At 40.7% G+C, this 25593-nt stretch overlaps 1 protein-coding gene across 5 annotated transcripts in view; it reads right to left on the reverse strand.

Moving 5' to 3' along the window:
* Positions 1-921: 921 nt before the first annotated feature.
* PIGN (phosphatidylinositol glycan anchor biosynthesis class N) overlaps positions 922-25593 on the reverse strand; it is a 109706-nt gene continuing 85034 nt past the window's right edge. For all 5 annotated transcript variants that reach the window (XM_054190420.1, XM_054190423.1, XM_054190419.1 and 2 more), the window contains exons 21-29: positions 24337-24439; positions 21778-21880; positions 19553-19639; positions 16824-16879; positions 16265-16340; positions 14892-14965; positions 10618-10660; positions 8835-8887; positions 922-1353 (exon numbers count right to left, since the gene is read on the reverse strand). In XM_054190420.1, coding sequence (XP_054046395.1) covers positions 1230-1353; positions 8835-8887; positions 10618-10660; positions 14892-14965; positions 16265-16340; positions 16824-16879; positions 19553-19639; positions 21778-21880; positions 24337-24439 — 719 coding nt within the window. In that variant the 3' untranslated portion in view covers positions 922-1229. The remainder of the gene's footprint in view (positions 1354-8834; positions 8888-10617; positions 10661-14891; positions 14966-16264; positions 16341-16823; positions 16880-19552; positions 19640-21777; positions 21881-24336; positions 24440-25593) is intronic.

The following is a 25593-nucleotide window of genomic DNA, read 5'->3' on the forward strand; positions in this document are numbered from 1 at the left end:
GGTGGGTACTGTAGTTTGTGCTACTTAATCAGCTGTGGGTTAGGGGTAGGAAAGCTGATGCTTGCTTGCTGTTGAAAGGCCTATAAAGTTACAAGCCTACCTTAAAGCCTCATGCAATGTATTTAAGGTTACTGAGTCCCCAGGGGCAGCCACAACAGCAGAGCCTCTTAAGCACCCTGGCTCTTTGCTCTCACTTGTAATCAGCATTTAACCAGGGGACTTTTGTCTACATTTGATTCATGGTACAGCCATTACCCACGCTGACGCTTGTAATCAGGAGCAGAACGCAAGTGGAAAGGAAAATAAGGAAAGAAAGGAAAAAAGTGTCCATGTGGCATCACTCTACGCAAACCACCAACTCCAGCTGCAGCTTCGTGACCTCTTTATGCTGATAAACACTGGCCTGCCGATAAAACAGTCAACCCTCACCTTCCTGCCTGCCCCATTATGAGCTGGACCAGGAAATCTGTCTGAATGCTATTTTACAATTATTTAATCAAGTTCCTTTTCATTTGGATCAATTACTTGAGCTGGCGTACTACTCAGCTCACCCAAGCACAGGAGGCAGCAGGAGAGCATGGTCAGCAGCAGCAGTTCACACCCAGGTTAGCTAAAATCTGTCGTCTTACAGGCAACAGCCTCACAGCGTGCCAGTCTTAACCTGCCTCAACATATTCTCACATGCACGTCGACACAGCTTGCAAAAAGCGTAGCCAGTTTCAGAGACATTCAAATGGTATGCCACATCGACAACATCTAAATCAGTGATCTGCCCGGACTGATTTCATTTATGCTTTAGTCGGTGAGATGCTTATGCGAGACACGAAAAGAAGCTAGGGCTTTGCAGACTCCTAACGAGAGTGAGCACACGAGACAAACAGCTGGCAGACAAGTTATAACAACCAAAAAGAAATCCCAAAAGATAGATTCCTTTTTTTTTTTAAAAAGGACTTTGTTGCTGTTTTTATTTTCAAGAAATATGTACACTTGGGAGACAAAGCTGAGGCTTTTTTTGCCCTTGATGTCTAAACGGCAATACCCAAATGCAAATTTCAGTCACAGGACAGCATTTAACCTGTATCAGCAGAGCGCTCTGATCCCTGGATGGGATTTTGGCACTCTAGTCCCTTAACTTGTATTTCCAGAGGTGGAACTCCACATTCCAGAGGTGGAGATTGGTTCAGAGGATGTCTAAGGATGGAAACAAGGCAGGAAGATTTATCTCTTTATCACGTGGAATGGTGCTTGGTCCTTCTGGGAAGTTCAAGTCTCTTTGTAGTTAGCAGCTGGGCCAGTCCATTCATCAGCATCATAAATATGGTCAACGACATCACGAGCACATAGTGGCTAATGCTGCAAGGAGAAGACAGATAAAAGAAGTGAGAAAAAAATGCAAATTTGCAGAGTAAAAAAAAAAAAATATCACATGAACAACCCTGTGAATATTTTTGTTTCCTTTTAACTAGGCCTAATTATTGGCCTAGTATGTTATTTTATATATTCTGCTCCCAGAAGACAACTATTAACAGCAGCACTATCATGTAAAAACAAAAGTCTGTGACAAAATAAAATGGTGGGGACAACAGAAAACACAACCAAGCGTATACCAAGTGGATAAGAGGTACTGGCTGTATTTTTCATTCAAGTGGGTAATTCAAAGGATGTGACTGAAGCCATTGCAAAACTTCCATTTGTGGTGAACTGATAATGCAGAATCGAGGGAAAACTTGCCATCAGGTAGACATTCCTTGATAGTGAGACAACTCAGATATTTATGTATCTGAAGTGCAATTTTCTAGATAAAACACTATTCCAGTGAGGAGCAGCTTTAAGAAAAAAAAAAAAAAAAAACACCACTACTTTTTCACTCAAGTTTTCTAAAAATTGCAGAATTCTCTGCTGTGGTAACACGTGGTTTCAAAGAGATTAAACAAATGAGTTCAAGAGTGGCTAATAAACACAATTTGAAGATGCAACTTCTGGGTTAGGAAGTCCTCAAGTCACTAATGATTAAAAAGATAAAAAGCAGAAAGCTCGTTCTCCACTTGCTCAAATTCTGGTACCTGATGTTCACTATTGTTACAGATCTAGGGTTAGACTGAGATTTGACCTCGGATATTCAGCATCCTGTGTTCAATGTCTGAATCAAGCCGCTATTAATGTAAACCACTAGCCATTAACAAATTAGAATTTTTCCGAATCCAGTGACATTTCAGGCTGGGGTTGCAGAAGAAACACTGCTGTACCCATGTCCATCACACATCCAGTGAAATTGTTTGCTTTTTTCCTGGGATTACTGAAGATACTGTCATTCTGACATGAGAAGCACCCATACCCACTATTTCAAAGCAGATGGCTCTTTAGGATGAGTGGGGTAACTTCAGACTCGATGAAATCTGAGTTTAGTCACAAAGGAGGATTGCAAGGAGCACTTACTGGTTTAATGACCTGGAATTTCTGCCAGAGGACTCATTCAGTTTGAGAGTTTAGCCACGGAAGAGCAGCAGAGCTCATAATGCCGACGCTATCAATCCTCACGACCCTGAGACTGTGACAACTCTGGCGCTAGCCCTGTGCAATTTAGCTCTTGTGAAGGGGAGAAGCACCAGCTCTTAACAAAGCTGGGCCACTAACCAGCGTGAGAGAATAAAAGTAATCCAAAAAGTTCACACTAATGAGCGGGAGCTCTTCTACAGCCAGGATACCAGCAACCAAAGGAGGTGGAGTCTGACCAAATTGGATGGAGAACACTGAAAGGGACTTGACTCATACTACAAGATTTTTCTGTTTCAGTTGAGTCTGACTAAACCTTCGCACAAATACCTTGCTCAAATTACAAACTTTTAAGAAATCAATTACAAAATTCCACTGGCATAAATGGGCTTAGACCTCAACAAGCATAATCCACCCCGACAGCCTGCAACTTGCATCTCTGTAAGCTCCCGCCTGTACGCAGCACAACTGAAAATACTCACTAATGTGAACAACTCAAGATTTAAATCATCAGACAGGAGCCACCTTTCCTACATGCCTTTCCTATAAGCATCTCCAGCGTCAGCTAAGCAAAGCAGCACGCCCACATGAGCCGTACTGTGGGGAAGGTCTAAGACACAAAGAGAGCATGAAGTCAGGCACAAAGCCTACTTCCACCTGGTCAGGGTACTTCGGACTTTGTAGTTCACAGCACACAGCACATTTACAATAACAGAGATAACACAAGTCCCTCAAGAGCTGCCCTCAGAAGTCCACCTGGGTGTGTTACAGGTTCAGTTTCAGTTCTCCGTGGGAAAGGACATGTTGACAACCAAAAGTCAAACCCTTGTTGCAGTTATCTTCATGGTGTAATGTGCCCTTAGGGACTGTACATGCACCACAGATACAGAAGTTTGCGTGGCTCTTAAGGGAACAGCCACTTTGGTAAATAGCTGGATGGCTTACCGCCTCATTGAGGTAATTCACCTGTTACTGGTAACACCAGTGTTACTGGTAATACCTCAAATTTCCTTCTCACCTGGCACCAGAATTGTAGTTTTTCATTTAAGTAGCAACACCACTTTCCTCCTAGATTTCAAAGAAAGCTTGAATGAGAAATCTGAAAATCAGAAGCCAAATGAAGACCCTGCCTTTTTTCCTACAGACACCCTGAGACAGTCACCTGAGGATTAGCGTCTTGCTGCTGTCAACGTAGTCCTTACACAGGCATCTGAGTTCCTGTCTGCACCAAAAGGAGCTTTTCCAGATGTGGGTGATAATCAATGGTTTTGGGGGACATAGAGAGGGGTTTTCTCAAAGAAAAAAAAAAACTCTCCACAAACTCTGCTTAGCTGCCTGTCAGTTGAGGGACTGGGTCTTCTGTATTTTTGTAAAGAAAAATGCTGCACACACTTCTCCCTTGCTATACCGCAAAAGGCTGAATAGTTATGCTCCTTTATTAAAATATCAGATGTTCAGTGTAAAGAAATACATATATATTATGCCATAGAGCACAATTAAAAACAATTTCAGTCTACTTGTCACATAATTACAAACAGCCAGCATCTCTGGGGCTATCAGCAACTGGCACTGCATTGCCTGCAGACAGCTCTGCTTGGTAAATTACTTCTCAGGCTGGGGTAATGCTGTAATTAAACAAACAAACAAAGCAAGACTCTTACAGGTATATGCCACAACAGCACTGGCAAAATCTTGATCCCTATACAACCCAGAACTGCACCCTTGGCTGGATCGGTAGGTACAGTGAGGCGGCTCATTCTCAAAACAAGCTTCCTCCATCAGAAGTCAAACCTGAGCTAATAAGAAAAAGGAGCCAGATTATAGGCTCCAGGCAAGTTAGATCCACATGGAGGAAGAAGAGACGTTAAACAGGTACAACAGAATGGCAAAATGGGGCAATGTTTATAAAGGATGAGATGGGCAGGGACAGCTAATGGTAGAGAAGAGGAAGCTGGTGTAGGGGATCACGGATGATCTAGGGTAAGGCAACACTGTTCAATGGAAAGGCAAGTGCCCTATGTATGGATCAAGGTCAACAGGCAACGCTGGTGCTAGGAAAAATTTTTATCAGGGAGGAAGACACCTGTTTCGGTGGCATGGCACCAAGTGGAGAACATATGAGGTACTACCACCTCCTGGCTTTGTTAGTGTCAGTATACATCAGTGAGAAGTACTAATCAAAGACAAGAACAATCAAAGATCAGTAAAAAAATGAGGGAGGGTGGCGGGGGGAATCAACATTGCTCTAAAACGTGGCTTTCTCCCAAGACAGGCTAATTCCTAAAATGGCAGACCTGATTACAAGCTGGGAAGACAGGAAGATGGAGTAAGTTACCATAGCAATTAAAAAAATAGAAATAAAACAAGTAAAACAAAAACAACTTGTGCAAGGACTTGGAAGAGCACTCTCCATAAGAGTCTGAGGACCTTATTTCTACACGACATGCTACTTTGAACTGTGGGATTATTCCCAAGCACACACTGAGACCCCAGATTGACATTCTTAATTCAGTCTCCTGCATTTCCAGCCAGGATCCCACACCCTCTCTCCTTTGTTTCACACAAAACAAATCATGAAGCGCATCACTCCTAGCTGCTTTTTTAGAAATTGTTGGTAAACGCTGTTTTTCTCCTAGTTACAAGACCTTTGTTTTAATCGTCAGACCTAGAAGCACCAGCATCCCAAACCTGAAATCTATTCTGTTATCCTAAAACCTAAAAAAGTCTCCTGTGCTTTATCTAAGTTCCCTGAACTTTGAAACTGCAGAGGAACAGCTAAGATTGTATCTTTGTCTTTATGTTTCAGCAACTGTTATAAAACGAGGAAGGGAGTAGTACAGCATGTGTCTGTATAAAACTATATAATACTGCCATATAAACAAGCTTTAGGATTTATCTTGACTATCTGAATACACAGCTATTTACAAATTGCATATACTGTATAGATATAGTAGGTTTTAAAGGTTTTATCTATCTATAAAGATCTAATCGATATAGACAAACATACCTTTTAAGCTGTAGAGAAATTATTTTAGTGACGAAGAGGCCAAAAAGCAAACTATTCCATTTGTTTCAGAAATAAAAGAATCTGTCAGAACGAACTTCTCATGATCACATACTACACATTGATACATCAAAAAATACATCAAAAATACTAGGAAAACTGCATTATCATTTTTATGAAATGTAATGGGGTGTTTTTTTAGGGCATATGATGCAATTTAGGGTGATCTCAAGGTATATAAGTAGAGGGTAAGGTAGCAGACCTCAGCAGCTTGCGTAAGCCACTGCCACAAGTTCTGCATTCATTGCAAGATTATTGTCCCATTATATCAAAACAATGAAAAGCACTCTCTGAAAAACAGGCTCACGTTGATCTTGGCGCGACCATTAAGCAAAGGGGCTTTAAAACTTTCTAAGCAGCCATAAATATTTATGGTAATTGATAATTTACTGAGGGGAGTGAATCAATGGTGCGTTGATAATTTGCTGAATGTGGTAATACAGGACTGTATGTTGGATCTGTTGTTGCTCAGCATTTCATTAATGATTTGGAAGAGTGGGAAAAGTAAAAATCTCTCTTGTTCAAAGACAATACGTAAGTGGCATGGTGAATTCGACCAGGAGAATAAAGACATCATGTTGTTAAGGCAGATATGAGGTACAGTAAAATGACACGTGATGTGGTTAAGGCATGGTAGAATGAGATGTAGAAATGAGGAGTTAGGGGTGAAATTAAAAAAAAAAAAAAGAAAAAGAAAAAAAGGAAATATGTCAGTTCAGTAAACAAACCCTACTTCCAACCAACAAGAGCTATCCACTACGAAACAAAACATCACTATAAAAAAAGCAGTGAAGGTCCTAGTTCTATAGCAAGGGATTTAAAACCAGCTCTTACACGTGAAACTTCTGAGCACTGGTATTGGAAAACCCAAGTATTGCCTAATGAGGGTTTCTGACTGAACTTGCAGATTCTTGTAGAGAGAGGACATACAAAAGTTTTGAAGCGTGGTAATGAGAAAATCCAGAGAAAGCTATCACCACAAAAAAGAATGAGTACAGAAATATACATCAGATTCTTTGCAAGCGCGGCACATATACCACGGCAGTTTAGAGGAATGAATCTTCACTCGGAAATTAAAAATGCTGCTTTTCCACCTATGATTTCAATGGTGTGGTAACTAGTCATATAAAATGAACCCTGATAATTGCACCTGCACACGCACACATATCCTATCAGTGCCACAAAAAAAAAAAAAAAAGGAAAAAAAGAAACATGAGAGCAGCTATCCCTAAGGGCACTCCTATTCCTTGTTCCGTGAAATCCTACACAGGTTTTGTTGAGATACAAACAGTTGGGAAAAAAGAACCATCATTTCCTTAACTGACTCAGCCTTCTCAGGAAAATTTTGGCAACACCTAAAATGTCAACTGAGATGAGATATTTTCAGACCTTGCGGTCAAAGTAACAGCAGACAACACTGCAGTGGGAATGCCACAGAGCTGTCACTGCAGTTGCAACAGGAGGACAGGAAAGAGCCATGTTAGTAACTCTCTCACGCTGGTTTTGGGAATTGCCCAAAACCCCATGAAGCTCATCTTCCCTTTCAGGAATAAGCAAAAAAAAAAAAATAAAAAAAAATCTTCTGCTGTTGTATGCTAATTTTGCCAAGCCTGAGGATCACACATTAGAAATCTGCTCAGAGGAGAAGGATAAGGTGCCAAAACATTGCTCATGCTAGGCAGAAGGAGGACCACTTCAGCTCTGCGCCTATGGATTCACCTCTTTTCTTATGCAACCTAGTCATTTTTATCTTATGTCCATATGCACACATACATATAAACTATATATAAAGAAACCACTATAACATAATGTAGCTGGCAAAGTCAAGCACTCAAAAGTGAAGTAATGACAAATTTAAGGCTGCCTGAGCATTATGCGTTACCACGTCAAAAATTACTCACAAATTACTCTTTTGAAAGGACATTTTCGGTGCTTTCTTCAGTGCTGAAAACACACATGGGGATGCAGAACTGCGGTTGTGCATAATGAGCTCCCCTAAACTCTTTGCGATATGGCAAACTTCCAGCTGAAATGGATCCAACAATCTATCACCGTTGCAAATCTCTACGCAATGAAGACCGTATATCAGAGAGGAAGTTTTTGGGTCCTTGTAACAATTTATATTTTTGCTTGCTAACCCTCAATTAGCAAAGCTTCTTGCCCAGCAAAACAGAGCTTTTCCCAGATCTTTAATATCCTTATTGATCTGCATAGGAATTCAAACCAAAGGATGAGGCCATCTGATTTACCATAAACTGACCAAAGGAAGTGGGATGCTAAAGCATCGTTTCCACTATTTGATCTAACTGTATCTCCTCCCATTAAGAACCTTCAAAAGGTAGCTACAAGCAGGAATTTTTACTTCCAGAGAAAACAGGTGGAATATGTGTGCACACGTGCGTACACACATGCATGTGCTGGAGGAAACGTTGGGGCTCAGCAAAGCACAGGGTAGATGTAGACTGAACAGAATATTAACAATGGGTCACTATTCAACTTCTGTTTAAATAACAGTGTCAAGTGACCAGATTGGCTGGATTATTAACAACACATTCCCTACTAAGCTAATTACAGCATATTATCTATTTCCACAATTCAGGGAACATAAATCTGAAATGTGTATTCCTGGTATTTGTTTTTTCTGGACTATTCACAAATAAGACTGCACAGTTGAAAACCTGCCGCGTGATGTATGCTGTGGAGGCTAGTACGACTCATAATGCAAAACAAATTATCTCATTTTAGCTGTGATTTCTATGTTTAAATGCTGCAGATTTACTCTTCCCCAACTAGGAGGAGGATAAATGCACGGGTCTTGGTAGCCACCAAGATATTTGCACAAGGTTCATTAATTCATAGGGGATTGTATACGGAGGCTTAAGTAGATTCAAGACAACTAACAATTTTGATAAATTGTTATTTTAACAGTGATTACAACTAATTAAAATGCAAAACAGTAATTAAATTTTTTTTGTGTAATTGTTGTTCTTCAGAAATCAGGCAAATCCTGTTAACTGTAGCTCTTGCCATGTTAGATTCATTACTTACTCCATGTTGCTCTGGCACAGATTTTAAGACACAAGCTTTAGCCTGGGATACATGTACGTGTATACCTGCGTGCACATGTATGCAAATGCATTTTAAGTACAAGGAACATCACTGAAGCATTTGATTAAGCAGAGTAATTCGAAAAAATTACAAGACTTCTGAGTAGATAAACAACAATATTAACCTATGAGCCTTTTAAAAATGCAATGGAGGCAAAAAAATACTGTACCTTGTTCCAATATCCAGCCAGCTTCCATAATCTTTAACCAAAAAGAAAAAATGCTAGGAAATAAAATGACTTTGATTAGTACATCAACATTGCACAATTTGAAGCACAAAATTAAAACCCATGTTTTCAGGCTGTTTACTCCAAGTTTCTAATTCTTCAAGTAGAACAAGGGCAAGACCTTTCCAGGAATGCTCAGCTGAACCAAAGTAAAGAAAAGTCTAGGAGCCAGAAATAGATTTAACATGGTATCAAGCAAACAGCTAAAAATGGACTAAGTTCTGTCAAGCTGGGCTTGCAAGAAACAGAAGATCACCAGCAGAGAACTTTTTCAATAAGAAAAGCCAAGCCACCTTATTGTTTGAAATAACAGGATCCCAAATAACACCTAGTGCCAAAGAGAATGCTGCATATTGTTTTCATGGAATTCAGTCACAAATTTCTTTGGGCAGCTCTGTCAGTTCCCCACCTGTGAAATGGGAATAATGTTGGGAGAAAAGAGCACTTGTCTATTAGTGAATCTCCCAAATCCTAGCTGGTGGCCACATTGATTCAAGACCACAAACCAGTTCTCACTTAACCCCCCCAGCCCCGTCCCCACCATTATATACACAAAACTCCTGCATCTCAACCTCTTTGGTAATATTTTGTTTTGTACACCAAGTACGTATTTGCTGATTGTTTTAAAATAGTTAAACCAAAATAGGAGAATATGTGAGACATAAGACCTGAATATTCTGGGGCTTGCTACACGCCAGTAACTCTTCTTTTGGTCTAGTTAGACTGATTTTATTAGTGAAATGCTATGAGTGTGGTTTACTGGTATTTTAATCCTTTTCCTGTGGAAGTTATATATTAAAAAAAAAATAATCAGATTAGTCACACAGATTTATCTGAAACTACACGAAACTATACCTCATCCATTTCTCACTCTACAGACAAATTAGTCGTCGTTTGGTTTTTCACTCACTGTTTTTCATAGCAGGTGAGATCCACAGACCACACTGTACAAGGAAATCATATCAGGAATGCTTCCTCCAAAGGGATGAAACTCAAACAGCATGTACCAAGTGAGAACACCAGTTCTACCCGCTGCTTTGGAAGAGTTTCTGTTTACCTTATGATACCCAGGGGCACTGCTTGCTGGGTTGAAGATGGTTTGAAGGGGAAACAAAAATGTGCCTTTAATCTATAAAAATTATGCTGGGGTATTGTTCAGCTTTGGGTTGGTTTTAGCTAGCTTGGTTTGTGGAGGCAGGCTTTCTGAAGACAGCATTTTCTAACCGCTTATTACAAAGGACAGAAAGTGGTTTTTTGGGTATTGCTGATCTCCTAGATTCTGACAACTCTAATGGAGCTGGTGGGTAAGGCATTTCTTCTTTTCCTCTCTTTTTGAAAGGGAAGGTAGGGTAAGTGAAAGGTTCAAAATTCTGGAAAAATTAACTAAACCCTGCACACAACTAAACACAATATTCTTATTTAAATTCTTCCTAGGAATTTGACTGGAAAGCACACAAAAAACTCAGAACAATAACTTATTACTTCATTTTTGTCTCTTATTATTATTATTAGAATATTGCTTCTTCAGAAGCATTAATTACATGAAATTCAAAGACCGGTGATTGGAGGAGTTTTATCTCTAAATTATGCTAGGATTTCAATGCAATTCACTGCCCTAGTTACAAAAACTTTGAAGTCTGAAACAAATTCAGATCTCTCTAGGCAGAGTTACAACAGCCCTCTGCTTCTTAATCTTATTTGAACTGAATGTGCAACAACAACTTACCAAAGCCATAATGTCTGAAATCACAAGAACAATGAGGAAAAGGCTGCAAAGGAAAAAAAAAACAAAGAACCAGACCATCAACCTTTATTCATGGCCACAGATGTTACGAGGCCTATTAAAACGCTCATAAAGAAATTAAAACAAGATATGATTTCTTGCACTTGCCTTTCAATCATTCAGATAACATTTCAATTTATTAGAGAACAGTTAAAATACATGGCTAGAACATCTGGCATCTGTAATCTCACCCTGCTTGAAAAAGACATTTCACGTTAACAGAGAAACCTAACACGAGTCATTTACTGGAGAACAGGAGCGTCTTACAAACAGCGCCCGCCCATTCCTGATGCAGGGAGCTCATGTGCTGGTTAGGCCAAATAAGGCTGATTTAGATGTTTCAAGCTGGGCTCAAGAGTGAGCAAAGCTGTTTGGCACAGACAGACAGATACCTGAGTTGATCAGTCCTATCCTGACAAGCACTCTGCTGGGTAGGGGGCTGCTACAGGAGATGCTTGTCCCCTTCCAGATCTCTGGGTGCCCATAAGCTGCTCTGAGAAGGCCCAGCATTTTGGTGACGTACTCCCAAACCCATGGCTCTTTCTGTCAGGCACCAGGTTACTTATGGAAAGTAGGCTGCAGCCAGTAAAAGGAACCAGAAGGGAGCACGCAGAGCTATTTTTTCCCCCCATTAACCTAATCGTGTTTTCATTAAACTATGTAAATCCTAAATTACATGAAAGCAATTGCTACAACTGGTTAAAACTAGTTTCTAAGTTAATGACACTAAGGCAATGTTGCAAACAGCTGACCCATTACCAGAAGTCTTTAACTAGAATACAGTTAATTTATCAGTACTACCATCATAAACCCATGAAGTTTTTGTGCGAAGTGCTGCAGCACTGCTTGAGCATGTACTGAGGGGACACCCATACTCATGCAGAAGTTTCTGATATAGCCTACATCAGCTCTGCTTCATTAGTAAGTAAGGATGCAACAAACCGACTGTATCTTGGAAGCACTGAAAGGCTTCTCTCCACTTACCTATGGCTCACATAGGACGTTGCAATCTTGTAGTGCCTGGGAGGCACTCAACTAGAGGGCTGTTTTCACAGGCAAGTCCCAAGAACATATTCTGACAGAACACTCCCCAAGAACAGCAAAAAAATAAATATCTGTAATCTGTCAACAGGGAATTCAGGAGCAATTTGTCCAAATCACTAAAATCTACTTTTTGCCCTTCTGAACTGCAGGAAGCCTTTCACAACAGAAGGACAACACTAATTTCAGGGAACGTTTATATACTACAGAGACAAGATTGTCCCCTGCGATGGCTTAATTTATCTAGCAGGGGCAGCAAGAGCAATGAAGAGTGCAGCACAGACTTCAGGATGAGCTGACAATCAGAGCAGCACCTCTCCAGGGATCCTGCGCACATCTTGTGGTTTCTGCCTCATTCCCAGGCTGACGTTGTGGCACTGTCACTGCTATTGTTACCTGAGCACAGCTAACGGAAGCTGGCACAAATACCAGCCGGAGTTACAACCACAGCCTCATAAAGCAGCACAGGCGTACTCATGTCACCTGGTTTAAGAAGTTGATAGCGTTTCCCCTCTCACACACTCAGATGTGCATTCCGTAAAAGCTTGTAATATCACTGCTGCTGCCAAGGCAAGCATTCACAAGTTAGGAAATGCTGACCTTTGGGATGCCTGAGCCATAGAAATGTAAATCACTAGCTAGTCTTCTGAGCAACCCTGATTCCTCAATGCAGCCCTGCTTGTGTATAAGCCTTAGTGAGGAGGACAAATATCTTTCCTTGGGGGTGCAGGGACAGCCCCAGTACACTGCATGCACAGCTAAGGCAGAGAAGGTAAAAGGGATGGTGAGCTTTGTGCCTCCTCTCCAACAAGAAGTCAGAATTCAGGCTGCCGTGTCCCTCATTACTATCATAGAATCACCGAACGGTTTGGATTGGAAGGGAACTTGAAGATCATCTAGTTCCAACTCCCCTGCCCTGGGCAGGGACACCTCCCACTAGACCAGGTTACTCAAAGTCCCATCCAACCTGGCCTTGAACACTTCCCGGGAGGGGGCATCCACAATTTCCCTGGGCAACCTGTTCCAACGTCTCACCACCCTCATAGTGAAAAATTTCTTCCTAATATCTAATCTAAATCTACCCATTTTTATTTAAAACTATTACCCCTCACCCTGTCACTACATTTCCTGAAAAAGAGTCCCTCCCCCATCTTTCCTGTAGGTCTCCTTTAAGTATTGGAAGGCTGCTGTAAGGTCTCCCTGGAGCCTTCTCTTCTCCAGGCTCCAACTCTCTCAGCCTGTCCCCATAGGAGAGGTGCTCCAGCCCTCGGATCATCCTCATGGCCCTGCTGTGGACCCATTCCAACACTTCCATGTCCTTCTTGTGTTGGGGATCCCACAGCTGGACGCAATACTCCAGGAGGGGTCTCACCAGAGCAGAGGGGCAGAATCACCTCCCTTGACCTGCTGGCCACGCTTCTTTTGATGTAGCGTGTGATACAGTTGGCTTTCTGAGCTGCAAGCGCACATTGCCAGGTCATTTTGAGCTTCACATCAACCAACACCCCTAAGTCCTTCTCCTCAGGGTTACTCTCCATCCCTTCTCCGCCCAGCCTGTATTTCTGCTCGGGATTGCCTCAACCCATGTGCAGGACCTTGCACTTGACCTTGTTGAACCTCATGAAGTTCACACAGGCCCACTATTCAAGCATGTCCAGGTCCCCTCTGGATGGCATCCCTTCCCTCCAGTGTGTTGACCATGCCACACAGCTTGGTGTGATTGGCAAACTTGCTGAGGGTACACTCGATCCCACTGTCCATGTTGCCGATGAAGGTCCCAATACCGACCTCTGAGGAATGTCACTTGTCACTGGTCTCCACTTGGACGTTGAGCCCTTGACCACAACTCTTTGAGTGTGACCATCCAGCCAATTCCTTATCCACTGAGTCATCCATCCATCAAATCCGTGCCTCTCCTATTCAGAGACAAGGTGCTGGTTGGGACAGTGTCAAACACTTTGCACAAGTCCAGGTGCTGACATCATTTGCTCTTCCCGTATCCACCAATGCTGTAATGCCATCGTAGAAGGCCACCAAATTTGTCAGACATGATTTGCCTGTAGTGAAGCCATGTTGACTGTCACGAATCACCTCCTTAATTTCCATGTGCCTTAGTATAGTTTCCAGGAGGATCTGCTCCATGATCTTGCTGGGCACAGAGGTGACTGGCCTGTAGTTCCCTGGGTCTTCCTTTTGTACCAGGTGTCATTGTACAAGGAGACAACCGGCAGGGCACAGGCAGGATGAAAACAAACAGAAAGGCAGAAGGCATCGCACGGAGGAAGGGCAGCTTCATTCTGCACAGCTGAGCAATATCCAGGACAGAGTCACTGCGTCCTTCCTGTCACTGGCCAGTGAGACTTTCAGTCAAACCCACACAACATCCCACAGTGACAAACTCAAAATCACGTGGCTGACAGGGACCTCCTCCCTCTCAGCACCATTCGTAATCCCGCATGATAAGCACAGGATTCAGTCACGTGCACTGGGTGCACTGGAAGGGGTAGGGAGGGCTAACAGTTAAAAAAAATAAGAATCTTGAGACAGTGAAAAGAGTGAGGGTAGTTCAAGTCTGGATACAGCACTCTGCAAGGCTGGGCACCCGTCCCACATTCTCTCTGTAAAGTCTTTAGAAATGGAGACAGGACTGGCAGCCATCTAGTCATACCGCAAAAAATACGTAACACTGAACACACCTGGGAAGCACTGAACTGCAATGGAAGGGCATACAGCCTTTTTTTTTTTTTTTTAAAGATCCTATTTATGGTGAGGTCAGTGCAACAAAGCTGTAAATTGGTTACATTATATATGGGTTCTTTTTAAAATATTGTACTATAGGCAGAGGTGCAATAGAAAACAAAAATCAGACTTTAAATTCTGCTCATTTTTCTATATTATGGGGGAAAAGTGCTCCTGTGTATTGTCAACAAAGAATATTAAATATCTGATTATTTCAGACAGGGCCAACACTTCCATTTATACTCATTTATCACTAAGAAAAGAATTCCTGAGCTTGCAAAATCACTGAACAAAATCCCAAACCATAACAAACAGAAGTAACAATATGATCTACTGTTTTTTTTTTTTTCTAAATTTAGATTGAGATTTGACAATTTGAATTCTTGCAAAACAGATCTGAAACCCTTACTAATGCAGAAATATAGCATTTACTGTACCTCTTAGAAGACAGTTGTGTTGTGACTTGAATGGCTTCGAAAGCACATGATACCAGAACAAATGGGATTACAACCTGTTTAAAACACAAGCTACATTTTGGTTTACAGCCATATTTACAAAACAACCTGGCAGGTTGTGGAAACATTTTCCTGCTTTTGAAATTATCACAGAATGTGTATGTTACAAAAATAAAACATTGGCAAGAAAGAGTAGAAACTAATTTTGCAGGAAGCACTTTTAGTAAACGAATAAAACCCCCCTTCCATGGTCATAGCTGAACTGCAGTGAAATAAGCCATGAGGCAATATGGAAAACTATAATTAAAACACATTAATGATCCTCACTTCATTTATCCATTTTAGAACCAGTGATAAATACTTCAACAAGGCTAGAAGACGGAGCTATTCAGATCCAATATCTCATGTGACAGGCTGCAGAGCTCCAAGCATAATAGGACAATCTCATCTCAACCACAAAAAAATCTGAACGTAGAATATATTTAGCAAGGCAAGGATCACGCTGCCCCTCCAAAGCCAAGTCAAGCAAATGTTAACAGTTCAGTAAATTAAGAACAAACCAAACCTGAATGCTGCCTTTTGCTCTTTTCAAAGTTGACATGTAATCCTTAAATTAGTAGTGTAAACGGATTGCTATAACCTGTTCTCCTGCATCCAGAAGGTTTGTATTATTGACTTGTGTCCTGCAGTATAACATGCAGTATGCCTGTAACTTAAGTCTGCTTTCTCTGGGACAGAAGCAGCAGAAAGGCAGAGGCAGGAAATACTGCTTGTTTTAGCAATAGCCCATAAATTACACATCTCGCTTCCTGTCTGCCTCTTTAGCCCTCTGGCAGATCCTTTACTCAAATATTAAAAAAAGAGGTCCCACACCTTGCCTGCAAACAAGTGCAATCCAATCTTTGATAGATTATTAAAAATATATTAAAAAAATTTCATTGTAAAATGACAACCTAATCAGTAGAGCATTCAAAGCCTGCTCTTAATGTAATGTAGATAGAGCTAATATATATATCCTCAATGTTTCTGGAGATATTATACTATAGGGAAAGCTTATCTATTTCAAAATAATTATGGTCTTTTCAACACTTAAAATTTCCATTTTAATACAATAAAGCGATCTAATGCAGTTAAATTATACTTCCATGCACTTTAGCTTCTCTCTTTTAGGAAACAGAAGGATCCATCTCTTGAAACACTACAAAGGCTGAAAACTTCACACATGGTTAAGAAGGCTAATGGAGCTCAAATACATATGTATGTTTTTATAAGTTGCAAATAGCAACTATGTATGTTATATATATTGCTTACTAAACAGTTCTTTGAGAAAATTTCACAAAGGGAAGATTACTAACCTTTAGCACAAGCAAGCCTCCCATCATGAAGGGACTGAATACAGTCAAGAAACAATAGACAGAAGCAGGATCAAAACTAGAAAAACATGAAAAAGGCATTACAACACATCCTTGAAATGGCATTTTCCATTAAATAAACAGAGCATTTAGTCGCTCCTGTAACACACTGTGCCTATATATATTTTTAACCAAGGCTTCCAACTTTCTCTTCCCTTGCTCAAATATTAAATTAGCAAGGACAGCCTACCTCACTTTTCTTTCTCTACAATTTTTCTCTGCTTGTGTCTTTTGAGATGCCGTGTTGTTGGCGAGCAGTCGAGCTCTCTCTGCTCACGCTGCCAATAACTTTTAATGGAAATTGAGACAACCTCATAACCAACAACCTCAGACTCTTAGGAACATGTTACAGAGAGCAGAAATGAAATAAATTGTTATCATTATTCCACTGACTACGGCTTTAATTCTGCCGTCCTGATTTTCCAAACCAAATTTATATTTAGTATGCCAACTGCAGGAAGAATTTTTTGTACCGTGTCTCAAATCAACGAAAAAAATCTACCTGTTAACAGAAGCTATGTTTCCGGTGCCAAAAAAGGCTGTCACTATGAAGAAAACCTACATGTATTTAAGGAAAATACACCACAGAAATGGCTGCAGTAAAACAAACCAGCATTTTCCCCCCTTCATTCCAATTTACTTTCAAAATCCTATCACGAAACTACATGAAGCTGACCCACTATTACAGCTTTACACTGCATTAAGAAATACAAAGTATTGCCTAGCTCTACCCAAAATTTCATGCGCGAGTATGTCAATTTTAAAAGACAAAGACTGCCTGGGTAAGATTTTAGAGCCCGTCTTGAGGCCCCTGCCAGAAAGCTGCAGCTTGTTTTTTCTGGGCCCCTAGCAAGATAGGAACATCACTGGACCACAGTCCCAGCTGTGCCTTCAAACACACATGCTTTTGCAGAAAGTAGTGACATGTGTATGCGTACTGCACACCGAAAGAGACTGCTTTATTGAGGAACTGACCATGGAAGAGGTAGCTGGCTATGAAACCAGACTAAAGGTCCCTATGCTATCCCCCCCCGTAGTTTTGTTGTCCAGAGGTTATGCCAAGTCTATCCATTGCAACACCGGACTCGGAATTTTTTCCTTACTTGACGGAGAATGACTCTGGCAGTATCTGCATAGCTGGAAGTTATTTTATAAACCCTACCATTTTCATCTAGATACAAACACTTGCTGCTATATGAGCCCATGGAAGACATTTTTCTACCTCCGGAGCTCACTGGGGCCCATTATAGCTCACATCTCTTCAGCTGAAGAATGGTTTTCAACTGCTTTCTTGCATCAGGCAGAGGGTTAGCCAGTGACAATGGCTGCTGTTGCCAGAGCTCCCTCTGGTCCTTCCACTCCGGTTATAGCTCCTGCACTGGATCATTTAAGTCTCTGCGTAAACAATTTGCTCCCAACTGTTCAGCAGAATCGTTAGGATTCTGCATGCAATATTTTGGAAGGATTAGGTCAGCATAACTAAAGAAATTATGCTTCCCAAGAGTATCACATCATTTCAAGTTTAGTAACACAACCGTCTAACAGCATAGCACAGTTCTGCCAGTTAAGATTTATTAGAACGATAGTTCTGCAATAAAACAACAACCAAAAAATACCAGTAGCACATAGGTCTAATCAAAATGCTAAGCATAATCAATCTGAATCTTCTTCTGGAAGAGCAGGCTATAAGGTCCCTCAGCACATGCGGACTTTTGGGCACTATATAGGAGTCTTGAGACAAAATACACAGCTCAGAGGGTGTGACTGCTCCAGTAGAAATGGTTTCTCTTCTAATATCACTATTTCTAAACACTAAACAGCATCTAAATTAAAGAAGCCACAACATCTTTTGAGCAGGTGTGTATCATACCTGGTCTCTGCAAAGGAGACCTGCAAATTGTGTATTTTTTCGGGAGGTGAACAAAATACATTCAAGTGTTTCAGATTAAGATGAGATTACTTTAGAGCTACATTCAAGTGTTAAAGTAGTACTATGCTGGAGCTTTAAAAAAATACAATTGGATTATTTGATTTTTGTTTTGGCTGATTTTTAGCATCTGACAGCAGCAGCTTTACTAAAAGTTAGCTCATTTTTTGTTAAAATAGCAAATTAAATTGATTAATTTATTGCAAGGTGTCTCAGCTGCTTTTCAGGTATACTCTACAGCAAACACAAATGTTCTTCAACACCTAGCAAATCGGTTTGCCTCCTTCCTTAGTGCTGAACTGTCTTTTCTTAATGAGGTATCTGTCCCACTTCCTCTGCTGCATGTTCCCCAATGTCCAACAGCATTGTCCCAAATTCCAACAGCACAGACTCTCCGATTGTGATCCACCCACTGAGATTTGATTATTCTCCAAACTATAAAGCCTGTTTTTGCACGAGCCAGTACTGAGACAACTCCCTCCCCATCTCTAGCGAGGAGAACCCACCTGCACTAGAAATCCATACGTTCTAGACTGGCTCATAATTTCTCTCCCACTTGCACACCCATCGCCTTTCCTGCCAAATACCTCTCACTTAAACGTAGTCCCACGATGGAAGAGAAAAATGACAACCTTATCAAGTCTGTACAGTATTAGAAAAAAAAATAATAAATCAGCTGTAGTTTCAGCTACAGAAGTGCAAAGTAACTGCTATGTTAGTGAACAAACAACTCTTTCCTCACAAGTCCGTATAATTTCTAACGGCAGAAACCACGTGTGATAGAAATAATGCTAGGCCAGATTCTGGGAACACGTTTCACTAAGAGTCTGCAGGAACTTTTCTTCTCATCTGCCTGGCCATGGCAATGCCTGCCCCTTAACATTTTCTGCCTAACACACTGCCGTAGTCTAAAAATGAGAAAATAAAAGTAACTTCAATATCACCTTTTCCAACTGATTTGTGAAGGTTAATAAGTTCCCTCCTGCCAAAATGTAATAAACCAAAACCAAACTGAAAACAGGACTCCTTAGAAGAAAGTTTACTTCAACCGTAATGGTCACAAGAGACCAAACTTTTCAAAGCGGACAAGGAGCCAGATTCCAAAACAGTGCAGTTTGTACTGAGTTGTTTACTACTTTATCAAAAAATACAAAGTACAAGACCACCGTCTTTTGAGCAACATGAGTCAAATCATCTTCACCAGCTTCTGTTTCCAGTGGCTACCAGGCGAAAAGTTTTGATTGTGCTGTCTTTTGAAACAAACCCATCTTTTCCCTGGAATGCAGCAACTGGCAAAAGGATACGAAGAAGAAAGACCTGCGGACATCATCTAGGTGGAGCTGTCGAAACTGGGTTATATCAGTAGCATAGGCGAAGTTGAAAACAGCAAGCTGGAAAGACAGCAGAAGAAATCAATACCAAGTATCAACTGATGTACTTTGATAGAACCATCATATTTTTACTGAAATGAATGAGAAATAAACCGACTTCCCTATCAGCTGTTATTAGAGTAGTAGTATGATAAGGACTGCAAACCTTTCCCATAGTTTCATTATACTTTAATGAATCTGCCAGAAAGATTGTACAAGTGACATGATCAAATGAACAGTGGAGCTTCCGCTGTTAGCTACACTAAAAATGAGCTTCTATGCCTTAGACTTATCATCATCTTTTTTCATCATAAATATTCCTCCTACACACATGCACTTCCACTGCTCACATGAGCATGTGGATGAAGACCCACAGAACTAAAAGACTGCAATTATCCTCGGCTGACTTATGTCGTGAGTGAGAACGCTAAAATATTCTTCATCTCTTACACTCAGTTCTCAGCACAATATCACTTGACCTGAAGAGAAATTGTCTTCATGAAGTTTAAGAGGTCAATGAACTCCCTTTCACTGGGGAAAAGAAAGAATTCAAGTAATGACATTCAACTGACATTTTAATTAAAAATAATCTCACATAATCAGAGAACTGAGCTGGTTTCTCTAGTACAAGATTTACTTTGTGGCACATATTAACAGGCATTCTAGAGATGATTTTTCTAACCTAAAAACGGGAAGCAGGAGTAAGCATTATTGTTCCTTTCACTTGAAACCAGAAGCCAAGTGACATACAGGGAGTAACAACTGAAAACTTAATTACAGCTTAAAAACAGAAAAAACTCTATTTTTTTTTCATTTGCATTTGATTAATAAAGTATTCATCACTGTTTAATATAGCTTTAATAGAATTTTATTTTAAAACAAACAGAACATCAGACCATCATTAGACAGGCAAGCATCACAGATGCCTTGTTACAAGATGCAAAAGGTAGCGTGCGTTCTAGAGTGGAAGAGAAAGTACAGCCTACAGACAGCTCTGCTGTGCTAGAAACCTCCATCTGAAATCACGGCTTCATGCTAAGTACATATTTTTACATTCAGATTCCTTCCCTATCACTTAAGATACTACAGGACATGCTCATACAAAATATCATAACTATACATAGCATAAATAAAAAGTGATTCCTATTTCCATTTCTGATATTCAGCCTTGAATTGGTAAAAGTCTGTTCTCTCTCAAGTTTTAAAACTGTGTCCCTTGCAGGAGAACCACAAAACCACAGTATGTGTCAGGTCTGCTTTGGTGACTGCCTGGGCTCAGATTTTACCTCCTGGCAATTCTTCCTTGTTATTATGAGCTGCGAAAGGAAGGAAAGATGCGAACCACCACTTCTCTTACAGGTGACTCTGGCCACCCCAAAGCATCTGTACCCAGGTTCTCTGTGACCTGCACCAAAGACGGCACATTTGGGAGAAGCGAGGGAGAGCTGTGCTGCACCCCTGCCTGACTCCGAGCACCCAGACAGCCCTAACCAAATCAATCTAACCAAATCAATGGCACAGCCACAGTTTGTTAAACCCTTGACCTAGTCTAAAAGCTAAGTAGCAGTGCGAGCAGCATGGGCTTTGAAAATTGCTGACACAATATACTAAATTTTAGGGTGAAAGAACTTGCACTGATACCTATTATAAAACTCCCTCTCTGAGCAAATCGGAGAATGTACTAGTTCCAATTTAGTCTCTGGCTCCTTGTCTGTCTAACCATAAATAAAACACCATCCTTGAAGAAAGAGAGGTCTTTTCAGCCTCTCATGGACATTCGTGACTCTGCCATCAGAATAAATAAAAAAAAAGTACAGTGACATTGTACTCTAAAGAGAGTTACTGTACCTTATGCTGAATTAGCACGGCACTTGATGAACAGAGCTTTGCAGCCTACAGAACATACCACTACGTCAAACTGATTTCCCGCATTCCTAGAAATGGCTCTAATGTGGAATATCTTGAATAACATCAATTATAAATCTCTCTTACAAGGTCACATTACCATTTCATAAAACAGCTGATACTAGCTTCCCAAACTTAAAGAAATACAAAGTGTTCCTCTATAAAAACCACTCAGAACATTTATTATATCCTAGAGGAAAAAATAAAAAGATAAAGCTGATAATTAACCTGACACAGCTAACTGGAGCTGTTACCTTTTGTTTGAGCGAAAGACCATAGTGCTGCAGTGCTTCTTGCTCCATATTTATCCACACAAACATCAAACCGGACAGCACCAGTGGAAACAGAGCTTCATACCTGAAGAGCAACATAATAATCATAGCAAGGGCAGTCACTAACAACAGCTTAACATAAAACACTGACATGTTTCTTTTCTTTTTTCTTTACGGAAATGACACACGGAAGACCTAGTGGCGTTCTTCCCCCTCTCTCCCCATTTCTGAGAGCACCAACAGTTGGTTGAAGTTTAAAGCCATACAGTAATTAAATGGTAACAGTAGGAGAAGCAGAGGCGGCTTCAGCTTTGTCATGTTTTGCACCTATTTACTTATTTGATGGCTGCCACAACATTGGATGAGTGCCCTTTGTGTCATGATTAATTTTAACAAAACTGGAATAAAATTAAAAAGAAACAGGAAAAAAAAAAATCACATTTGGCATCTGTAAAATAAAAAAAGCATTACATTTCACTGAAGTCAAATGTTCTTTTCTTTACCACATACCAATCCATCGCAATAGCAGCATCAAGTCACATTCTAACCAAGGCAGCTAAGCTATTCGAGCTACACCCCTGATCTCAGAGGAGCACTGCTGGCTTCTACAGCGCTCAAACACCGCAAACTATGAGGATACTTACATGAGAGATTAAAACCTCCGGATGACTTAGGGGTGTAGGCTGTCATTGGATAATACTAGTTTCTCCCTGCCCCTCTAGATCTCAATTGCACTTCATAGTGCCTCGCAGGTTTTTTTTCTTCTTTCAGGATAGAATTATAATACTGACACTGACTGTGACACTAATAATGACAAGACTGTATTTTTCCCTTTTTACTTTTTTCCATCTTGGACACAGACTTGTCTAAAAATGAGAAAATTATTGCAGTTAATCTTGATACTGTTTCTGTGTTGTCTCTCCTCACTAACACAGCCAACAAAGCAGTTTGAAACCGGAATAAAAAAATTTGGATAGACATTTCTGCTTTAATTATCAGAATTACAAGCAGCTAATGAATATGAAGATAACAACGCTTGGGTTGTCAGTAAAAAAATCACCTGCAAGCCTCAGAGTGGTCTACGCTTGCCTACAAACTGAATCACAGGATGGGAGGGGTTAGAAGGGACCCCTGGAGATCATCTAGTCCAACCCCCTGCCAGAGCAGGGTCACCCAGAGCAGGTTGCACAGGAACGCGTCCAGGCGGGTTTTGAATGTCTCCGGAGATGGAGACTCCACCACCTCTCTGGGCAGCCTCTGCCAGTGCTCTGCCAGCAAATGCCTTCAACTGAGTCAGTGACAACTGGTTGCATGCAACCATACTCTTTCAGCTGGCTTCAATACATCCACTTAACTGTACCTAGGGAGGTGCTGTAGTTACCTAAGCAAGGCACTGGGTTTTCATTACACAGTATAACAGAGCACTGAAGAGGGAAACATTGGATACCTTTGGCACTGAGCATCGTGCTTTCTTTGTTTTTAAAGAATTATTCCAAAGTTTGTTGGTCTATTTGAACATTGTAGGAAGAGAGTAGAGAGCTGTCAACATGTAAGTGGTCTGGTGCAGGGCCAAGATACAAGGAGGAAGGTTACCAGACTGAGAAAACGTAACATTAATGCTTTATCCAGTAGCCACGACAGGCTAAGAAGGTCAAGTGTAAGAGTGTGTGTGGGGACAGGAATAAGATTAGGATCAAAATCTTAATGGGATAGTGGAAGGAAGGAGATTAAAAAAAAAAAAACCAAAAACAAAAACAAAACCGAGATAGGCTTCATCTGAAATGAGAGGATCCACAAGAGGCAGCTATTGCAAAATGTGTGCTGCAAGATATTTTATTCCACTTAATTTTCACTGTAATTAAATCCAGAGGGTAAGTGGGAGGGGAGGCGGAAAGAATGGTTCCTATACTCCCCATTAATTATGCTTTTAAGAGCTACTGAGTCTGGGAAGAAAAAAGGGTTGGCTGACACGGTGTTTTCTTCATTTACAAGCTCTGAGAACTTTGTCTTTTATATGAAAAGAAGCAAGGCCTACTCTTTATGGGGACTAGCATCCCCTTGCAAAAAGTCACTTCCATGAAAATCTCTCTGAATAAAATTTCCCCTCATTTTAGGGCTACCTGTTTCCTGTCGCATATCATTTAAGCCATAACTGGACACCAGTGACGAGCAGCTGGGAGAGAAGTTATTTCCCTTTGTTTGTGAGCAGAAAAGCAGATGCCAAAACAACAGAAGACGTAAACTAAAACAGATTTTCTTATTTTGGTGCAACATTGTTTGAATACCTACCCTTCCAGTCACTGCTTGTTCTAGCTGAAAGGAATGTCAACAAAACAGATTGTTTATAATACAAGGAGAAATATAGAAGTTCCCCTGGAATTTTATTTAGGGAACTAAACAAGGAGATAAATAGTGAAACTACAGCAGGAAGCACACGTTACACCTTTGACAGAAATGTTCATGAGATTCAGCAGACAGTTCCATATTTAGCCCTTGATTGTCATATATAAGATCAGTCCAAACAGAGTAAGCAAGAAGTACCCTGTGCTGAGGAGCAGGTAGGTAGACATCAGGGAAAGCAGTATGCTGAACAGTCGCCGAAAGAGAAACGTAGGGCTCAGTAACGGCAACACCGAGGAAGAAACTGCAATAAAAAGAGATCCATCAGTCACTATGTGCGAAAGATTTCATCCTAACAAAAGAATGTTCTTCAAATTTTGACTTGGCTTTATGCACAGAAATTCAATACCAGTCATATATGCCCCACTTTTCAGACATTACTTTTGCTAAAGAAAATCCAATGTTTGGAGCATTTAATATTTATTAAAAGTAATTTTTTTTTCCTCTATCATGCTAATTCCCTGGCTTTCTAGTTCACAACCTTAATAATTTCTCACGAATGCAGAAGCATTATCCCAAAAAAATGTCAAACTTGAGTGTGTAATACAACTCTAAGACCCACTTATCATGGCCCTCAGGACCTCCAGAAGCTGGAAGACTGCAGTTACAGAGCCATTGCTCCACTGGATTAGATTAGAAAACCTGCCACATTTTGAGCTGCAACTGAAGATACTGGTACAACAGATACAGAAACTATCAACTTATTAGCTTCTCTGCTTGAGAGGTTTAAAACAGGAATATTTAAGAAACTACAGGGGACCTATCAGTTGCGATTCATGCCTCTTGCCTTTAACTTGTAATGCATTTCTCTAATGCAGGTGGGGGATCTTAAGAGTTCCGTGTCAATCCTTAGTGCAGTCCATTGCTCAACTGCCCAGGCCAGCCCTGGTTAGCAGAGTCCGTGCTGCCCCTAAAGAGACTCCACTAGCTGGAAACTTCGGCAGGCGAGGACAGGGCCCAGCGGTTTGCAGGAGGTGAGGAAAATTGGGAAGAGACGAAATGGGCTACTGGAAGAGTGAGTAAAGAGGAAGAAAAGCAGACGAAAAGTGGCCAGTGCTTGAAGCAAGAAAAGGGAGAAAGAAAAGCACTGCTGTGATTTCATTTTTAAACCTGATTTTTTTAATATGAAAATTTTATGTCTTTATAAAGAAGTGCATTGAGAAATAACATTGGTGTGGTTCTTCATTGTGCTATAGTGCCCTCACATTACTGAATCACTCAAGACTGCATCAACAGTATGTCATAATTAGTAATCACTCTATTAAGGAACTAAAATAAAACTGTAATATATGGGAAGTGCTCACTTATTTTTATTGTCATAGTATACTTCAGTATCTACAATAAACGTATCGGCAATAGAGAGATGAGGCTGTTTCTAAATCCTGTGGGTCAGCATGT

Source organism: Rissa tridactyla, chromosome 2 (genome assembly GCF_028500815.1).
Source record: "Rissa tridactyla isolate bRisTri1 chromosome 2, bRisTri1.patW.cur.20221130, whole genome shotgun sequence".
NCBI lineage: Eukaryota > Metazoa > Chordata > Aves > Charadriiformes > Laridae > Rissa > Rissa tridactyla.